The 18,059-nt window shown below is 46.2% G+C and overlaps 1 protein-coding gene across 1 annotated transcript; it reads left to right on the forward strand.

The window, feature by feature from the left end:
* The first annotated feature begins 9,997 nt into the window (after positions 1–9,997).
* ZMAT2 (zinc finger matrin-type 2) lies at positions 9,998–16,881 on the forward strand. Its single transcript, XM_068105968.2, has 3 exons — positions 9,998–10,313; positions 10,709–10,854; positions 16,529–16,881. The coding sequence occupies exons 1-3, from the start codon at positions 10,061–10,063 to the stop codon at positions 16,667–16,669; spliced, it is 540 nt and encodes a 179-aa protein (XP_067962069.2). The 5' UTR covers positions 9,998–10,060; the 3' UTR covers positions 16,670–16,881.
* Positions 16,882–18,059: the final 1,178 nt, after the last annotated feature.

The raw sequence follows: 18,059 nt of genomic DNA on the forward strand, positions 1-18,059 counted from the left end.
TCTCTCTATCTGTCTCTCTCTATCTGTCTCTCTCTCTATCTGTCTCTCTTTCTAACTGTCTCTCTTTCTATCTGTCTCTCTTTCTATCTGTCTCTCTTTCTATCTGTCTCCTCTTTCTATCTGTCTCTCTTTCTATCTGTCTCTCTCTATCTGTCTCTCTCTCATCTGTTCTCTATCAACTCTGTACTCTCTCTATCTGTCTCTCTCTATCTGTCCTCTCTCTATCTGTCTCTCTCTATCTGTCTCTCTCTATCTGTCTCTCTCTATCTGTCTCTCTTCTATCTGTCTCTCTCTATCTGTCTCTCTCTATCTGTCTCTCTCTATCTCTGTGTGTCTCTCTCTATCTGTCTCTGTTGTGTCTCTCTCTATCTGGTGTCTCTCTCTATCTCTGTGTGTGTCTCTCTCTATCTCTGTGTGTGTCTCTCTCTATCTCTGTGTGGTCTCTCTCTATCTGTGTGTCTCTCTCTATCTCTGTGTGTGTCTCTCTATCTCTGTGTGTGTCTCTCTCTATCTCTGTGTGTGTCTCTCTCTATCTCTGTGTGTGTCTCTCTCTATCTCTGTGTGTGTCTCTCTCTATCTCTGTGTGTGTCTCTCTCTATCTCTGTGTGTGTCTCTCTCTATCTCTGTGTGTGTCTCTCTCTATCTCTGTGTGTGTCTCTCTCTATCTCTGTGTGTGTCTCTCTCTATCTCTGTGTGTGTCTCTCTCTATCTCTGTGTGTCTCTCTCTATCTCTGTGTGTGTCTCTCTCTATCTCTGTGTGTGTCTCTCTCTATCTCTGTGTGTGTCTCTCTCTATCTCTGTGTGTGTCTCTCTCTATCTCTGTGTGTGTCTCTCTCTATCTCTGTGTTGTCTCTCTCTATCTCTGTGTGTGTCTCTCTCTATCTCTGTGTGTGTCTCTCTCTATCTCTGTGTGTGTCTCTCTCTATCTCTGTGTGTGTCTCTCTCTATCTCTGTGTGTGTCTCTCTCTATCTCTGTGTGTGTCTCTCTCTATCTCTGTGTGTGTCTCTCTCTATCTCTGTGTGTGTCTCTCTCTCTATCTCTGTGTGTGTCTCTCTCTATCTCTGTGTGTGTCTCTCTCTATCTCTGTGTGTGTCTCTCTCTATCTCTGTGTGTGTCTCTCTCTATCTCTGTGTGTGTCTCTCTCTATCTCTGTGTGTGTCTCTCTCTATCTCTGTGTGTGTCTTCTCTCTATCTCTGTGTGTGTCTCTCTCTATCTCTGTGTGTGTCTCTCTCTATCTCTGTGTGTGTCCTCTCTCTATCTCTGTGTGTGTCTCTCTCTATCTCTGTGTGTGTCTCTCTCTATCTCTGTGTGTGTCTCTCATCTATCTCTGTGTGTGTCTCTCTCTATCTCTGTGTGTGTCTCTCTCTATCTCTGTGTGTGTCTCTCTCTATCTCTGTGTGTGTCTCTCTCTATCTCTGTGTGTGTCTCTCTCTATCTCTGTGTGTGTCTCTCTCTATCTCTGTGTGTGTCTCTCTCTATCTCTGTGTTGTGTCTCTCTCTATCTCTGTGTGTGTCTCTCTCTATCTCTGTGTGTGTCTCTCTCTATCTCTGTGTGTGTCTCTCTCTATCTCTGTGTGTGTCTCTCTCTATCTCTGTGTGTGTCTCTCTCTATCTCTGTGTGTGTCTCTCTCTATCTCTGTGTGTGTCTCTCTCTATCTCTGTGTGTCTCTCTCTATCTCTGTGTGTCTCTCTCTATCTCTGTGTGTCTCTCTCTATCTCTGTGTGTCTCTCTCTATCTCTGTGTGTCTCTCTCTATCTCTGTGTGTCTCTCTCTATCTCTGTGTGTCTCTCTCTATCTCTGTGTGTCTCTCTCTATCTCTGTGTTGTCTCTCTCTATCTCTGTGTGTCTCTCTCTATCTCTGTGTGTCTCTCTCTATCTCTGTGTGTCTCTCTCTATCTCTGTGTGTCTCTCTCTATCTCTGTGTGTCTCTCTCTATCTCTGTGTGTCTCTCTCTATCTCTGTGTGTCTCTCTCTATCTCTGTGTGTCTCTCTCTATCTCTGTGTGTCTCTCTCTATCTCTGTGTGTCTCTCTCTATCTCTGTGTGTCTCTCTCTATCTCTGTGTGTCTCTCTCTATCTCTGTGTGTCTCTCTCTATCTCTGTGTGTCTCTCTCTATCTCTGTGTGGTCTCTCTCTATCTCTGTGTGTCTCTCTCTATCTCTGTGTGTCTCTCTCTATCTCTGTGTGTCTCTCTCTATCTCTGTGTGTCTCTCTCTATCTCTGTGTGTCTCTCTCTATCTCTGTGTGTCTCTCTCTATCTCTGTGTGTCTCTCTCTATCTCTGTGTGTCTCTCTCTATCTCTGTGTGTCTCTCTCTATCTCTGTGTGTCTCTCTCTATCTCTGTGTGTCTCTCTCTATCTCTGTGTGTCTCTCTCTATCTCTGTGTGTCTCTCTCTATCTCTGTGTGTCTCTCTCTATCTCTGTGTGTCTCTCTCTATCTCTGTGTGTCTCTCTCTATCTCTGTGTGTCTCTCTCTATCTCTGTGTGTCTCTCTCTATCTCTGTGTGTCTCTCTCTATCTCTGTGTGTCTCTCTCTATCTCTGTGTGTCTCTCTCTATCTCTGTGTGTCTCTCTCTATCTCTGTGTGTCTCTCTCTATCTCTGTGTGTCTCTCTCTATCTCTGTGTGTCTCTCTCTATCTCTGTGTGTCTCTCTCTATCTCTGTGTGTCTCTCTCTATCTCTGTGTGTCTCTCTCTATCTCTGTGTGTCTCTCTCTATCTCTGTGTGTCTCTCTCTATCTCTGTGTCTCTCTCTCTATCTCTGTGTCTCTCTCTCTATCTCTGTGTCTCTCTCTCTATCTCTGTGTCTCTCTCTCTATCTCTGTGTCTCTCTCTCTATCTCTGTGTCTCTCTCTCTATCTCTGTGTCTCTCTCTCTATCTCTGTGTCTCTCTCTCTGTCTCTGTCTCTCTACTCTGTCTCTGTCTCTCTCTCTGTCTCTGTGTCTTCTCTCTCTGTCTCCGTGTGTCTCTCTATCTCCGTGTTTCTCTCTCTGTCTCTGTGTGTGTCTCTCTCTCTCTCTCTCTCTCTCTCTCTCTCTCTCTGTCTGCGTGTCTCTCTCTCTCTCTCTGTCTGCGCGTCTCTCTCTCTCTCTCTGTCTGCGCGTCTCTCTCTCTCTCTCTGTCTGCGCGTCTCTCTCTCTCTCTCTCTCTGTCTGCGCGTCTCTCTCTCTCTCTCTCTCTCTCTGTCTGCGCGTCTCTCTCTCTCTCTCTGTCTGCGCGTCTCTCTCTCTCTCTCTGTCTGCGCGTCTCTCTCTCTCTCTGTCTGCGCGTCTCTCTCTCTCTCTCTGTCTGCGCGTCTCTCTCTCTCTCTGTCTGCGCGTCTCTCTCTCTCTCTCTCTCTGTCTGCGCGTCTCTCTCTCTCTCTCTCTCTTTATCTCTGTGTCTCTCTCTCTCTGTCTGCGCGTCTCTCTCTCTCTCTCTACTCTCTCTCTGTCTGCGCGTCTCTCTCTCTCTCTCTCTCTCTGTCTGCGCGTCTCTCTCTCTCTCTCTGTCTGTGCGTCTCTCTCTCTCTCTCTCTCTGTCTGCGTGTCTCTCTCTCTCTCTCTGTCCTGCGCGTCTCTCTCTCTCTCTCTGTCTGCGCGTCTCTCTCTCTCTCTCTCTGTCTGCGCGTCTCTCTCTCTCTCTCTGTCTGCGCGTCTCTCTCTCTCTCTCTCTCTCTCTCTGTCTGCGCGTCTCTCTCTCTCTCTCTCTCTGTCTGCGTGTCTCTCTCTCTCTCTCTCTCTCTCTCTCTGTCTGCGTGTCTCTCTCTCTCTGTCTGCGTGTCTCTCTCTCTCTCTCTCTCTCTCTCTCTCCTCTCGTCTCTCTCTCTCTCTCTATGTCTGCGTGTCTCTCTCTCTCTCTCTATGTCTGCGCGTCTGTCTCTCTCTCTATGTCTGCGCGTCTCTCTCTCTTCTCTCTGTCTGCGCGTCTCTCTCTCTCTCTCTCTGTCTGCGCGTCTCTCTCTCTCTCTCTCTCTCTCTCTCTCTGTCTGCGCGTCTCTCTCTCTCTCTCTCTCTCTCTCTCTCTGTCTGCGCGTCTCTCTCTCTCTCTCTGTCTGCGCGTCTCTCTCTCTCTCTCTCTCTCTCTCTCTCTCTCTCTCTCTCTCTCTGTCTGCGCGTCTCTCTCTCTCTCTGTCTGCGTGTCTCTCTCTCTCTCTGCGCGTCTCTCTCTCTCTCTCTGTCTGCGCGTCTCTCTCTCTCTCTCTCTGTCTGCGTGCGCGTCTCTCTCTCTCTCTCTCTCTCTCTCTCTGTCTCCGTCTGCGTCTCCCTCCCTGCTTCTCCCTCTGCGTCTCCCTCTCTGCGTCTCTCTCTCTGCGTCTCTCTCTCTGCGTCTCTCTCTCTGCGTCTCTCTCTCTCTGCGTCTCTCTCTCTCTGCGTCATCTCTCTCTCTGCGTCTCTCTCTCTCTCTGCGTCTCTCTCTCTCTGCGTCTCTCTCTCTGCGTCTCTCTCTCTCTGCTCTCTCTCTCTCTCTCTGCGTCTCTCTCTCTCTCTCTCTCTCTGCGTCTTCTCTCTCTGCGTCTCTCTCTCTCTGCTTCTCTCTCTCTCGTCTCTCTCTCTCTCGTCTCTCTCTCTCTCTGCGTCTCTCTCTCTCTCTCTGCGTCTCTCTCTCTCTCTGCTTCTCTCTCTCTCTCTCTCTCTCTCTCCTCTCATCTCTCTCTCTCTCTCTGCGTCTCTCTCTCTCTCTGCGTCTCTCTCTCTCTCTGCGTCTCTCTCTCTCTCCTCGTCTCGCTCTGCGTCTCTCTCTCTCTCTCTCTGCGTCTCTCTCTCTCTGCTCTGCGTCTCTCTCTCTCTCTGTGTCTCTCTCTCTCTCTCTGCGTCTCTCTCTCTCTCTCTGCGTCTCTCTCTCTCTCTGCGTCTCTCTCTCTCTCTGCGTCTCTCTCTCTCTCTCTGCGTCTCTCTCTCTCTCTCTGCGTCTCTCTCTCTCTCTCTCTGCGTCCTCTCTCTCTCTCTGCGTCTCTCTCTCTCTCTGCGTCTCTCTCTCTCTCTGCGTCTCTCTCTCTCTCTGCGTCTCTCTCTCTCTCTCTGCGTCTCTCTCTCTCTCTCTGCGTCTCTCTCTCTCACTCTCTGCGTCTCTCTCTCTCTCTCTCTGCGTCTCTCTCTCTCTCTCTGCGTCTCTCTCTCTCTCTGCGTCTCTCTCTCTCTCTCTGCGTCTCTCTATCTCTCTATCTCTCTGTCTCTCTCTCTCTCTCTCTCTCCTCTCTCTCTCTCTCTTCTGTGCGTCTCTCTCTCTCTGTCTCTCTCTGCGTCTCTCTCTCTCTCTGTCTCTGCCTCTGTCTCTGTCTGTGCGGCTCTCTCTCTCTCTCTCTCTCTCTGTCTGTGCGTCTCTCTCTCTCTCTCTTTCTCTCTCTTTCTCTCTCTTTCTCTCTCTCTTTCTCTCTCTCTCTTTCTCTTTCTCCTCTCTCTTTCTCTCTCTCTTTTTCTTTCTCTTTTTCTTTCTCTCTCTCTTTCTCTCTCTCTTTCTCTCTCTTTCTCTCTCTCTCTCTCTCTCTCTGTCTGTGCGTCTGTCTGTGCGTCTCTCTCAGTCTGTCTCTCTCTCTCGTCGCCACGCACATCATCTATTTCACTGCGAGGCCCTACCTGGTAAACACATGGATGGGCGCCGGTGCACTCACACACGGACCTCAATGCCAAACAGGAAATCAGAGCCGTCTTCCTTGACATATCCTGTGCCTTTGATATGGTCTGGCATCCTGCCATGCTCACCAAACTCTCCTCTTATCCATCAAAATCTCTACACATGGCTCGTCGACTTCCTCTCCTGTTGTCGTCAACGTGTGGCCCCGATTGGAATTCTCTCATCTCCTCTTCCTGGCCAGGCTGGAGTTCCCCAAGGTAGTGTTCTGGTCCCTGTGCTTTTTCTGGTCTTCATTAATGATCTCTCCGACTCTGGAAATTCCTCTCTATCTTTCTACCGATGACTCCACTCTCTGCCGTTCAATCTCTCATCCATCAGATCGGCAGCCTCTTCACTCTTCGCAAACTTGGATAAAATTGCAAACTAGTCAAACGAGTGGAACGTATTTTTTCAATCCTGACAAATCTCAGTCTCACTTTATCTCTCCGAAGAGACTGGCTGGAAAACCCTCCCATCTACTTTCTCAACAATCCTCTCAAAGAAGTTCTGTCACTCAAGCTTTTGGGTCTCAATGTCTGCCATGATCTTTCCTGGGAAAACCACATTTCAAGCTAGCTTTTAGAACTAGAACGGTACTCAGTAGAGAGCATGCCTCTGCCAAGCTGAACAGTTTATGTTTTGCATCCACTAATAGGCCGGATCTGGATTCGGACCTGAATCAAACTCCAATTGGCTTGTTTTTGTCACCTAACCAACTCATCCCCCAAGTTTAGTCATAACTCGTCCATAACGTTTTAAATATAATGTTATATGTCGCTTTTCACCCGATCTCTCAATGGTGAAGCATCACTTTAAAATTCTCTGATCCAAAACGAGAGACATGCACAGAGAGGGAGAAAGACACACAGACACACAGACATACACACACAAGCGAATCTTCATGAAAATTGAATCGATTCTTGTCACATATGCAACCTCCTCACAAAAGTTCGTCCAAATTCGTCCACAATTTTGGGATATCTTGTTCACACACAGACAGACAGAGGTGAAAGCATAACCTCCATCTATCTTCGGTGGCGGAGGGAATCGGTGGTATTTCATGCGATCAAAGAGGGCCTTTCATTCTCTCACCTCAGGCAGGGTGGTGGTCTTTCTATCTTCTACTGACTCCTCTCCGGCCTAGCTCTGTCTGTGTGCTGTCCCCCAAATATTCCTGCAGGACACACAAGATCTGCTAGCAACCCTCTTCTGATGAAACTACCAAAATCAAGACTCTCTGTTCACCTTCACTCTTTCATTCCTCTTTTCTCCCACCTCTGGAACAAACTCTCACACTCTCTTTAATCCCACTCCTCCATCCAGATTTTCAAAACGGCTGTCCACCATCATCTCTTATCTTCCCCCATCCAAAACCTTGATCTTTTCTCTCCCCCCCCCCCCCCCCCCGTTGATACACCCCAAATCCACCACCTACAAAAATTCCCTATTTTCCTTCCTGAAAGTCGTTGTCGTGTCCATCTTGCTTATCCCATGAACCCCACCCCCAACCCTCTCTCTTCCACAGATATCCGTCCATATCATGTCCCTGTTCCTTAATGTTGTGCTTCCCTCTCTCTCACCTCTTGTCTCCTGTTCCCTTTATTTATAGCTCTTATACAAACCTCGACTTGGTATGCCAAAAATAAAACCTCAAGAATTAACTTTCAAACTTGCCTTCCTTCTCTAAAATCTGGTGTCTGTTAAGTCTCTCCGGAGAATGCACCCTTTCGATCCCCTCCTCTCTTCAAATGGCACCACAGCTGACTCCGCTCGTGACAAGGGCGAATGCCTCAATTTCGTGTTTCCTTCCAAATCTTGTGTACCCAATCCTTCACTCTCGCACTCAACTGCTCCTGGACTCTGTCTTTTCCACCTGAGAGGATTCTTTCAACCCTCGACTTTGACTCCGCTACTGCACTGGGCGGCATCAGCTCACATGTCCTAAAGTGCCACTGCTGCTCTTGGACATCCTCTCTCTGCCATTTTCACTCTGTAATTTGCCTGAGGTCATCTTCCACCTCTTTGAAAATTAGCCCACATCACTGCATTACATAAAAAGGTGCAAAAACTGATTCCCTTAATTTATGGACCACGTGCTCCAGGCATAGATCGGGAGGGTCGCAGGGCTGACGGAGCACAGGGAGCAATTTTGGAGAACAGATAGTAGAAAACAGAGACACCACTGACCCGCCTGTGAAGTGAGAGCAACAAACCTAGAGCTTCAGCCTCATCAAGGGAGATTTCATGAACTTTGTTTCTCCTGGATTCTGTGGAATCTAAAGCTTTCAGATATGATGCTGAGGGAGCAGCCCATACTGAGGAGCAGTACTCCACTGAACTATAGACAAAGGCTTTCTCGAGTGAGACGCTTTGATTTTCCATGAAAAGACTGATCGATGGAGGAATCCGTCTGAGGACTGGATTTGGAGGACAGCTTTACAAAGTAGTCGGCCCATAAAAGGTCATGATCCAAGAAGTTTGAGGTTGGACCTCTTCCATTGGTTGACCATGAAAATAGACAGGTTCCATCTGTCAGACCATGGTCTGGTCATTTCCCGATGATCAGCGGAGAGAGACGAAGCTGCTGTCTGCTTAGCAGAAGGCCTGGGTGCTGTTTGACACAATGCTGAGTCTTCGAAAAAAAGAGGGTTTCCAGAGTATGGAAAAGGTCATTATATAGATAAGGAACAATACTGGGCCCAAAACAATACCTTTTATACACATAAATGTATACAGTCGACCCCGCTATTCGCGGTTGCGCTATTCACGGCTTCCGTGTATTCACGGTTGATAAAATGCGACTTGTTTCTCTATTCGTGGAAAAGTGTCCTGCATAATCACGTTTTTTGTTCTATTCACGACCATGTTCCGCGAAATCCTTTTTTTTTTCTTTTTCTTTTTATGGTCCCCCCCCCCCCCCTCTATTCCCGGCCGTGTTCCACGAATTCGCGGTTTTTCAGGGTCGCAACAAAAAATTCACTGCAGGCTTGACACATTTATAAAAGCCTTCTGTCATCAGCCATGCATAAAGCAGGTGGACATATGCAAAACGAGAACGCCACTCAGTCGAATGCATACTCCCGCCATGGGTCAAGTTGGTGCTCTATCTTCCAATGGTAAAAAATTCCTGGTTCTGGAATAATATCCTAAGCTTCACCAAAAACTAATCAATTCTTCCTTATCCCAAGGGCAATCATCCCACCAACTTTCATCCAAATCCATTCAGAACTTTTCCAGATATCTTGCACACACACCACACACCACACACCACACACCACACACCACACACCACACACACACACACACACACAACTCCCTAGCGGGAGTAAAAAACATCTACGAACCGCGAGCATGACCTGCTTCTACATTCGCTGCTGTGTGCTTTGCGTTTTCATGGCTTTCTCAGACGCGAATCGAGAGCTTTGTGGGATGTTCCACCAGCTGCGTAACGCGTCATCCCCACGAGTTACTGTACAGAATGAAAATACTCCACAGTATCTATTAGTGCGATTAACTGTCTCCCTTTTTGTCCCCCGTCGCACCGCGGAGCGAAAGGGGGACTATGGTTTGTGCGGGCGTGCGTGCGTACGTGCGTGCATGCGTAAGCGAAGGACCGCATTCGAATTTGGTGTGTGGGTGCAACCCACGTCAAAATCCAAGATGGCCGCCGCCATGTATGTCTGATGCCATGTATGTCTGAACCTTGTGAGCGGAATATCTTGAAAAATAAGCGAAGTACCAACTTCTAATCTGGTGTGTGGGTGTATCTCGGCATAAGGAAGAACGCTATTGACAATTGGGTCGCCACGTCAAAATCCAAGATGGCCGCCTCCATGCATGTCTGAACCTTGTAAGCAAAATATCATATCATAACATGTTTTCTGCGTCTTCCACTTTGTCAACTCACATCACTTCCCCGACGGGGGACCTAGGCATAACGCTTGTCCCCATTGAAACTGGCACGGCATGCATTCGCGGCTTTTCATAGACATTCGTGGGATTTGCGTCGCCATTTCTGGGATTATCGCCGACATTCGCGGGATTTACCTCGCCATTTGCGGGACTTTCATCGACCTCCGTGGTTTACCGTCGACATTCCCGGGATTTTGCCTCACCATTTGCGGTTTGGTCCTCTCTATTCGTGGATTTTCGCGACTCGGGAACCTATGCCCCCCTTTTCCATTGAAACAATGCCCCACTATTCACCATTTCACAATTCGCGGCATTTTCCAGGAACGTATACCCCGCGAATAGCAGGGTCCCACGGTATATATATTCAAGGTTTAGGCTCATGGAAGAGCTAGGACACAGAACAGATCAGGACACAACATAAAAAAGGGAACAGCAGGAGAAAGGGGAAGCACCATTAGCTGGGCAGTGGGAGAAGGTAGACGGAGACAAACAAGGGATGCAGGTAACGTTATGTTTTCCAACACACTTTAGTACTTTGTGTCTTTTGTAGAAATATGTGCGTGTGTGTGATTCTGTGCATTAATGCTCTTTTACCATCTCCTCCACCAGCCAAACCATCCCCACCAGTCAAGCGTGACTTCCTCAGGCACAGGGATTACAAGGTGGATCTAGAATCCAAGCTGGGGAAATCTGTGGTCATCACCAAGACCACTCCGCAGTCAGAAACCGGAGGGTATCATTGCAACGTGTGCGACTGCGTGGTTAAAGATTCCATCAATTTCCTGGATCACATCAATGGAAAAAAACGTATTTACATCACTGTCTTGTTTGTCATCTTGATTTGTTTTATTGTTTCATCTTGATTGAATTGTTTTGTTTGCAGTCTAATGCCCAAATAGCTGAAGGAAGTAAAATCTTTATAGGAGGTGGTGTCTTGCATGTTTTTTGGATGAAATGAACATTTGTGGCTCATCATGACGAGCCATCTGAGTTTCCATGTTGTCTGTTCGTGTTTGTGGGGATAATTGCACTGTCTAAAACTCCATATTGGTGTGAGCGTCTTGTTCTGAACAAAAACCCAAATTGGTGTGACCTTTTGTTTTCGGCAAGGCTTGTCCACAGTGCAAACAACTGAGGGACAACATGGCCTTTTTCCGATTATTTTTGGCATCAACTCAAAGCATGTTGACCGTTTGTTGCAGACCAACGTAATCTGGGTATGTCGATGCGTGTGGAACGCTCCAGTGTGGAGCAAGTGCGCCGTCGGATGGAATCAAACCGGCAACGCTTGCAGCAACGCAAGCACGAATACGACTTCCAGGAGCGGATGAGGGAACTGCAGGAAGAGGTGCTGTTTGCCCGTCCCCCAATTCCTCCCCTCATTCATTATACTGCTTGCTTCTCCTCACCTTGAGCTTGGGCTCACTCCACTCGCCCACTGATATACAGTGCATTCAGAAAGTATTCAGACCCCTTAACTTTTTTCGCATTTTGTTTTGTTGCAGCCTTATGCTGAAATCGTTTAAATTCATTTTTTCCCTCATCAATCTACACTCAATACCCCATAATGACAAAGAGAAAACAGGATTTTAGAAAGTTTTGCAAATTTATGAAAAAGAAAAAACTGAAATATCACATTGACATAAGTATTCAGACCCTTTGATATGACACTTGAAATTTAGCTCAGGTGCCTCCCATTTATCTTGATCATCTTTGAGATGTTTCCACACCTTGATTGGAGTCCACCTGTGGTAAATTCAATTGATTGGACATGATTTGGAAAGGCACACACCTGTCTATATAAGGTCTCACAGCTGACAGGAACTGCCTGCAGAGCTCAGAGACAGGATTGTGTCGCGGCACAGATCTGGGGAAGCCTACAAAAAAATTTCTGCTGCATTGAAGGTTCCCAAGAGCACAGTGGCCTCCATAATTCTTAAATGGAAGAAGTTTGGAACAACCAGGACTCTTCCTGGAGCTGGACACCCGGCCAAATCACGTGACTGATGACATCATTATTTGTTTTCTAAACTAATTTATTCCTAGATTATGCTCAAGAATAATTCGTCTCCTGGAAAGCAAATCCAACGGAAGGAAATCTCATTTCCTTTCACAAAGCCCGAAACAAGTGTGTGTCCACCCTCAGGAGAGCCAGGAAAAAAATATCTCTCCGTTCTCAGGACAGAACTCTCTTATCTGTCTCCCTCTTCCAAATCCTGGTGGCGTCTGGTCAAATCCGTTTCTGGTGTTTGTTCCCCCTCCATTCCCTCCCTCATAGTCAGGTTCACTTTGTCAATAAATTATATTTCGTTCAAAATCATGGTAGATTAGCAAACCTATACATTTTTGGAAAGGTTTATAGCATAAGGAAACTAAAAATCAATGTTTACATTTGGAGAGATACCTGTATGGCGGCCATTTTGGATTTTCAAAATGGCCACTGTAAAATACATATTTTGTTCTATTTCTGCCTCTAATTACCCTAAAAACTTTTAAAAATATACTAAACCTATACTTTCAGGGACAAGGAATCCAATGAAAGTATCAAATTAGTGCTATGGGGAATGGTAAGACACGAATCAAAGGTTTTGAATTGCAAAATACTGTCTTTATATTCGTGATAAGTTGCATAATCAAATACATGTTATCATTTTGTACAGGCAGTTAATAACATCAAAATGTGTCACAATAATTCATATCACCAAACATACACAGGCAGTCAGCAAAATCATATATACACATGCAGTCAGTATAACTTCACATCCACACAGGCAGTCAATGACAAAATATACACAGGCAGTCAATGGCATCAAACATACACGATTACAGAATATGCCATTTAGAGTTCGTCATCACTGTCCTGTGTGTCGTATCCGACAATATAGTCCGCATCGTTTTCACAGTCCGTTCCACACAAGCAAAGGTCGGTCAAATTGATTGGCAAATCGAATTGGTCGAATGGTCGATCGAATCGAATTCGATGAATCGATCGAAGCGATTGGTCGAATGGTCGAATTGGTCGAATGGAATTGGTCGATTGGTCGAATTGGTCGAATCAAATTGGTCGGAATTGGCAAATGTAAACATTGATTTTCAGATTTTCCATGTAATAACGTTTCCAAAAATGTATAGGTTTGCTAATCTACCATGATTTTGAACGTAAAAACATAGTGAACCTGACTATCACCTCAAACGGCCATACGGCTGATTCCGCACGTGAAAAAGCTGAATGCCTCAACTCTGTGTTTGCCTCTAAATCTTGTGTCCCAAACCCATCCCTCTCTGTACCCACCATACCCAGTCGTACCCTGCTGCTCCTGGACTCCGTGTCCTTTCCTCCTGACAAGGTGGAAAAGTTTCTGTCAACCCTCGACTCTGATTCTGCAACTGGACCTGACGGCATCAGCCCACGGGTCCTAAAATCCTGTTCTTCCGCTCTTTCACTCCCTCTCTCTGTTCTCTTCACCCTCTCTTTTGCTCAAGGTCATCTTCCATCTGCTTGGAAATCTGCCATCTGCTTGGAAATCTGCCAACATCACCGCTTTGCACAAAAAAGGTGCAAAAACAGATCCCAGCAACTACAGACCAATCGGCCTTCTCCCAATTATCAGCAAAGTCATGGAATCCATCATTGCTTCAGATATGAAATCTTTCCTCTTCTCCAATGGCTTGATCTCTGATCATCAATTTGGTTTCAGACCTGGTCACTCTACTCTGGACATGCTGCTTCTGCTTTCTCAACAATGGATGGAGGTCCTCAATGCCAAACAGGAAATTAGAGCTGTCTCCCTTGACATATCACGTGCCTTCGATACGGTCTGGCACCCCGCTCTGCTCACCAAACACTCCTCTTTTGGTATCCATGGAAATCTCCACGCATGGCTGGCGGACTTCCTCTCTCGTCGTAGTCAACGTGTGGCCCTGAATGGGTTTCTCTCATCTCCTTTTCCTGTTCAGGCTGGAGTTCCCCAAGGCAGTGTTCTGGGCCCTGTGCTTTTTCTGTTCTTCATCAATGATCTCTCTGACTCTTGAAAATCCTCTCTATCTCTTTGCTGATGACTCTACTCTCTGTCGCTCCATTCTTCATCCCTCAGATCGGCAGTCTGCAGCCTCCTCACTCTCTGCAGACCTGGACAAAATCACAGACTGGGCATACAAGTGGAACATGTCTTTCAATCCTGACAAATCTCACACTCTTACGATGTCTCTCCGAAAAGATCGACTGGACAACCCTCCCATCCACTTTCTGAATAATCCTCTCCAAGAAGTTCTGTCACTCAAGCTTTTGGGTCTCACTATCTGCCATGATCTTTCCTGGGAAAACCACATTTCAAATCTGGCCTCCAAAGCCAGTCGCCGACTGGGCATCCTCCGTCGTGCGAAGTCCTTCCTTGGCACACCTGAGCTCCTCACCACATACAAGGCTTTCATCCGCAGCTCAATGGAATACTGCTCTCCCCTCTGGGCTGGTGCACCTGCCTCACACCTAGCTCGTCTTCATGCTGTTGAAACCAAAGCATTCAGAATCATTGGAATCTCCCACGATGAAGCTAACTCCAAGGGCCTCTCACTCACTCACTGCAGGCAGGTTGGTGGTCTTTCCGTCTTCTACCGACTCCTCTCTGGCCTTGCCCCCCAGCTCTCTCTGGGCTCTGTCCAGCAAATATTCCTACAGGTCGCTCAAGATCTGCCTGCAACCCTCTTATGGTTAAACTGCCAAAATCAAGACTCTCTGCTCACCTTCACTCCTTCATTCCTCTTTTCTCCCACCTCTGGATCAAACTCCCTCACTTTCTTCAATCCCACTCCACCCTCCAGGTCTTTAAAACAGCTGTTCACCACCATCTCTTATCTTCCCCCATCCAAAACATTGATCTTTTCTATCCCCGCTAATTTCACCCCAATTCCACTTTTTTGAAATACCAACTTCTGTCCTGGAAGTCCTTGGTGTCCTTGTGTTTGATACTTCTGCCACACCCCTCCCCCCAAGCCCTCTCCCTCACACACATCTCCCTGCTCTTAAATGTTGTGTGCCCTCAAGTGTTTGTGTGCTTCCCCTTCTCTTATTATTCCCCTTGCCCTTATTGAGTATACAAAAAAAAAAAAAAAAATCATCTTGATCAGAAGAAGTTTTGTACTTGTCGAATTATGACGTCATAATGGAGGCACCTATGACATCATTCCTCTTTTATTCATATTTTAATAACATATTTTATTCCCCATGGAGAGTTCTTTACAATGAGCCATGTCTCAATTTTTTCTGTTCAGCACTTTCGGAGATATAGAGGTGCAAAGTTTTTCGGTTTTTCCAAGATGTCGGCCAAACCACGTGACCAATGACGTCGTCATTATTATTTTTTTCTCCACCAGTTTATGCCGTTATGGCGCTCAAGTAGTTGCATCTTGATTGTATGAAGTTTTGTACTTGTCGAATTATCTAATTATGACGTAATAATGGAGGCCTTGGGCCGAGAGAGTTAAATATTGGGCACAGTCTATTCCAGGGCAAGACAAATATGTGTGTAAAGTTTGGCGATTCTACGTGCAACGGTGTAGACGTAGTGCTGCGCACAGACAGACAGACTAGAAATCGGTCAGACAGAGGACTTGCCGGAATGTACTTTTTTATCGGCCATTTTGGACAAATATGGCGGCCGAACCATGTGACCTATGACGTCATCATTATTTGTTTACTATCATCTATTTTGTCATCATTATCTAAACTAATTTATTCCTAGATTATGCTCAAGAAATTTCATCTTCATCGGGTGAAGTTTTGTTCTTGTCGAATTATGACGTCATAATGGAGGCACCTATGACATCATCATTAACATATTTTATTCCCCATTGGAGAGTTCTTTACAATGAGCTATGTCTCAATTTTTTCTATTCAGCACTTTCGGAGATGTAGAGGTGCAAAGTTTTTCGGTTTTTCCAAGATGGCGGCCGAACCACGTGACTGACGTCGTAATTATTTTTGTTTCCTCCACCAGTTTATGCCGACATGGCGCTCAAGAAATTGCATCTTGATTGGATGAAGTTTTGTACTTGTCGAATTATCAAATTATGACGTCATAACAGAGGCCTTTGGCCGACAGAGTTAAAAATTGGGCACAGTCTATTCCAGGGCAAGACAAATAGGTGTGCAAAGTTTGGCGATTCTACGTGCAACGGTGTAGACGTAGTGCTGCAGACAAACAGACAGACAGAAACCAACCGATCAACGTACTTGCCGGAATCTTTTCCGGCAAGTAACAACCAGAGTGAAAACTGAGTACTCCCTTTCAGCGTGCGTCATTGCTGAGCCCCCTTCGGTGCCCGGCAATGACGTTATGCAGCGCCTGGAGATGGCATAGGAAAGGTGCGGTGTACAATAGCCATTTGAACCGATGATCGGTGCTTTATACAAAATGATCCAAGGTACCCACTTGAACCCAGGATTGGTACTTTCATTGTGTAAAATGAACTAAGGTATCAATATGAACCAAGGATGTAAGTGAATGAAAATGTCTCCATGATCCCGTGGGGAGCCAACTGTAGATGAGGCCTCGCTTTTTGCGTTTTTGACTGTGCGTGATTGATTCTGGAATGGAGAAAGGTACCGGAGACTGGAATGTGCCAGAATTGATGTCGGGGAGATTGAATTGTTGAGTGACCCGCCTGAGGAGATCTTCTGTTGGTTTGTAAAGCGAGCAAGTGTTGATGGACGTGATAATCCGGTCTTTGCCCGGTTTTACCCACGTAGCATGTGGTTCTTTATATCACATTTGCGGAGGTGCAGTCCAAATGATCCCTGACTTTTTGGTTCTGAGAGTGGAGGTTTGTGGAGTATGTGCGACAAGTTAAGTGCGTGGATATTTTCTTGCTGATGATCTCTATGCTGATGTGTAAATAGGAATTGATGTAGAAGGGGTGCAAAGAAGTGTGAATGAGTTTTGATTTGTTGATGTGTGAACGAGTTTGTGTTTTGTGTAAAGAGGTAACTGTGGACGAGGTGAAATTGCTTTGCTTGATGCGTGTAGGAGGAGAAGCAGAAAGCTTACCGCAGGGAACGTCGTCGCGAGCGCAAGCGGAGAGCACCGGGTGATGTGGAAGCTTGGCATGACGGAGACATGGCCGCGGTCATGGGCTTCGGTGGATTTGGGAGCAGCAAAAAGAACTAAATATTGTTATTTCGTTTTCTCTCCCCGAGCCATCGACACTTGATCTTCCTTATTGATGTCCCAACAGGTTGTGTTTTTTTTTCTTTTTTTTTCTTCTATTATTGTAATAATTATTCTTATTTTAACCCTTTACATTTCTTTACTTTCTGAACGCTCCAGACGACATCCTTGCGTTGTGTATTTTAGAAATGAAATAAACCTTTGGAAGGAAAGTGTGAGATCGAGAAACTGATGTAAAGGTTCTGATGTTGACCATTTCACCATTTAATGGAAAAATGTTTGGAATTCTGAGCTGGGCTGTGTCCACCGAACTCTCATTGCAGGTGCGGTGCACCTGAGCTGGGCTGTGTGTACCTAACTCTCATTGTAGGTGGGGTGCACCAGTGCACCTGAGCTGGGCTGTGTGCATCTAACTTATGCAGGTGGGGTGTGTACCTGCATTTGTATATTATTAATGACTAAATGGTTATTTGACCCAAAGTTGTCATGAGATTTTATTCCTTTCACTTTGAAAAGAAAGGAGCAACCCCAGGGCAGGTAATACGGTAAACGCCGATTGTAGAACTTCTTGTGAAAAATCATGGATGATCCCAAGCACCCCAATCATGTACACATGCATGCACGCAACATATTGCCATGGATCCGGGTCGTTTTAATGTAACGCTGGACGCTTTTGCCACAACGAAAACTGAGGGCACTGATTCGCTGAATTTTTATATTGTTTTTGTGGACAGAGGGGAAATTGTATATTGTGGTGAAGCTAGGAAGGTCCTGGGGACTGGGGTAGTCCTTTGACATCCCACTGGGGCCTGACTGCAGCTCCAAGGCTTTGACTCCAACTGAATTGCAATGTTTTATGGGGAAGAAAAGACATGCAAGATGTTAGGATTCTGAGTTAAGTCTTTATTAAACGGCAAAAACCTTCAATCCCCCTGCCCGGAAAAATCCTCTGGTTACACAAAGGCTACAAATTATGATGTTATTGCACCAAAGGCAAAATGATACCGCTACACTGCTTCCCCTCCCAGTGCATTCATCAAATGGAAGGTACAAACAAAATACATAATGTTGTAGAACAAGTGCTGTTGACTTTCTACTCAAATAAAGAAATATAAGTCACAGCAAAGACAAATGGGCAACAGCAAAATGTACTCGTGCATATCGTGCTGGCAAGTGTACATGATGCCTAGAGCGAGTCGTATACCATGGTAAGGGTAGTGTTGTGGTAGGTGTCGACTCGCCGGTCAGGGGCAGGGTCATCTTTGGTGATGCGTCAAAAGCTGGCTCCAAGCGATCAATGGGGACCGTCTCGTCCACCGTTAATGTTGAGTATGGAGGTCTTCTCGGAGCTTCTTTGTGAGGTCTGTCGTATGGTTGCTGCAGGGGTTTC

Source organism: Myxine glutinosa, chromosome 1 (genome assembly GCF_964187855.1).
Source record: "Myxine glutinosa chromosome 1, kmMyxGlut1.1, whole genome shotgun sequence".
NCBI lineage: Eukaryota > Metazoa > Chordata > Myxini > Myxiniformes > Myxinidae > Myxine > Myxine glutinosa.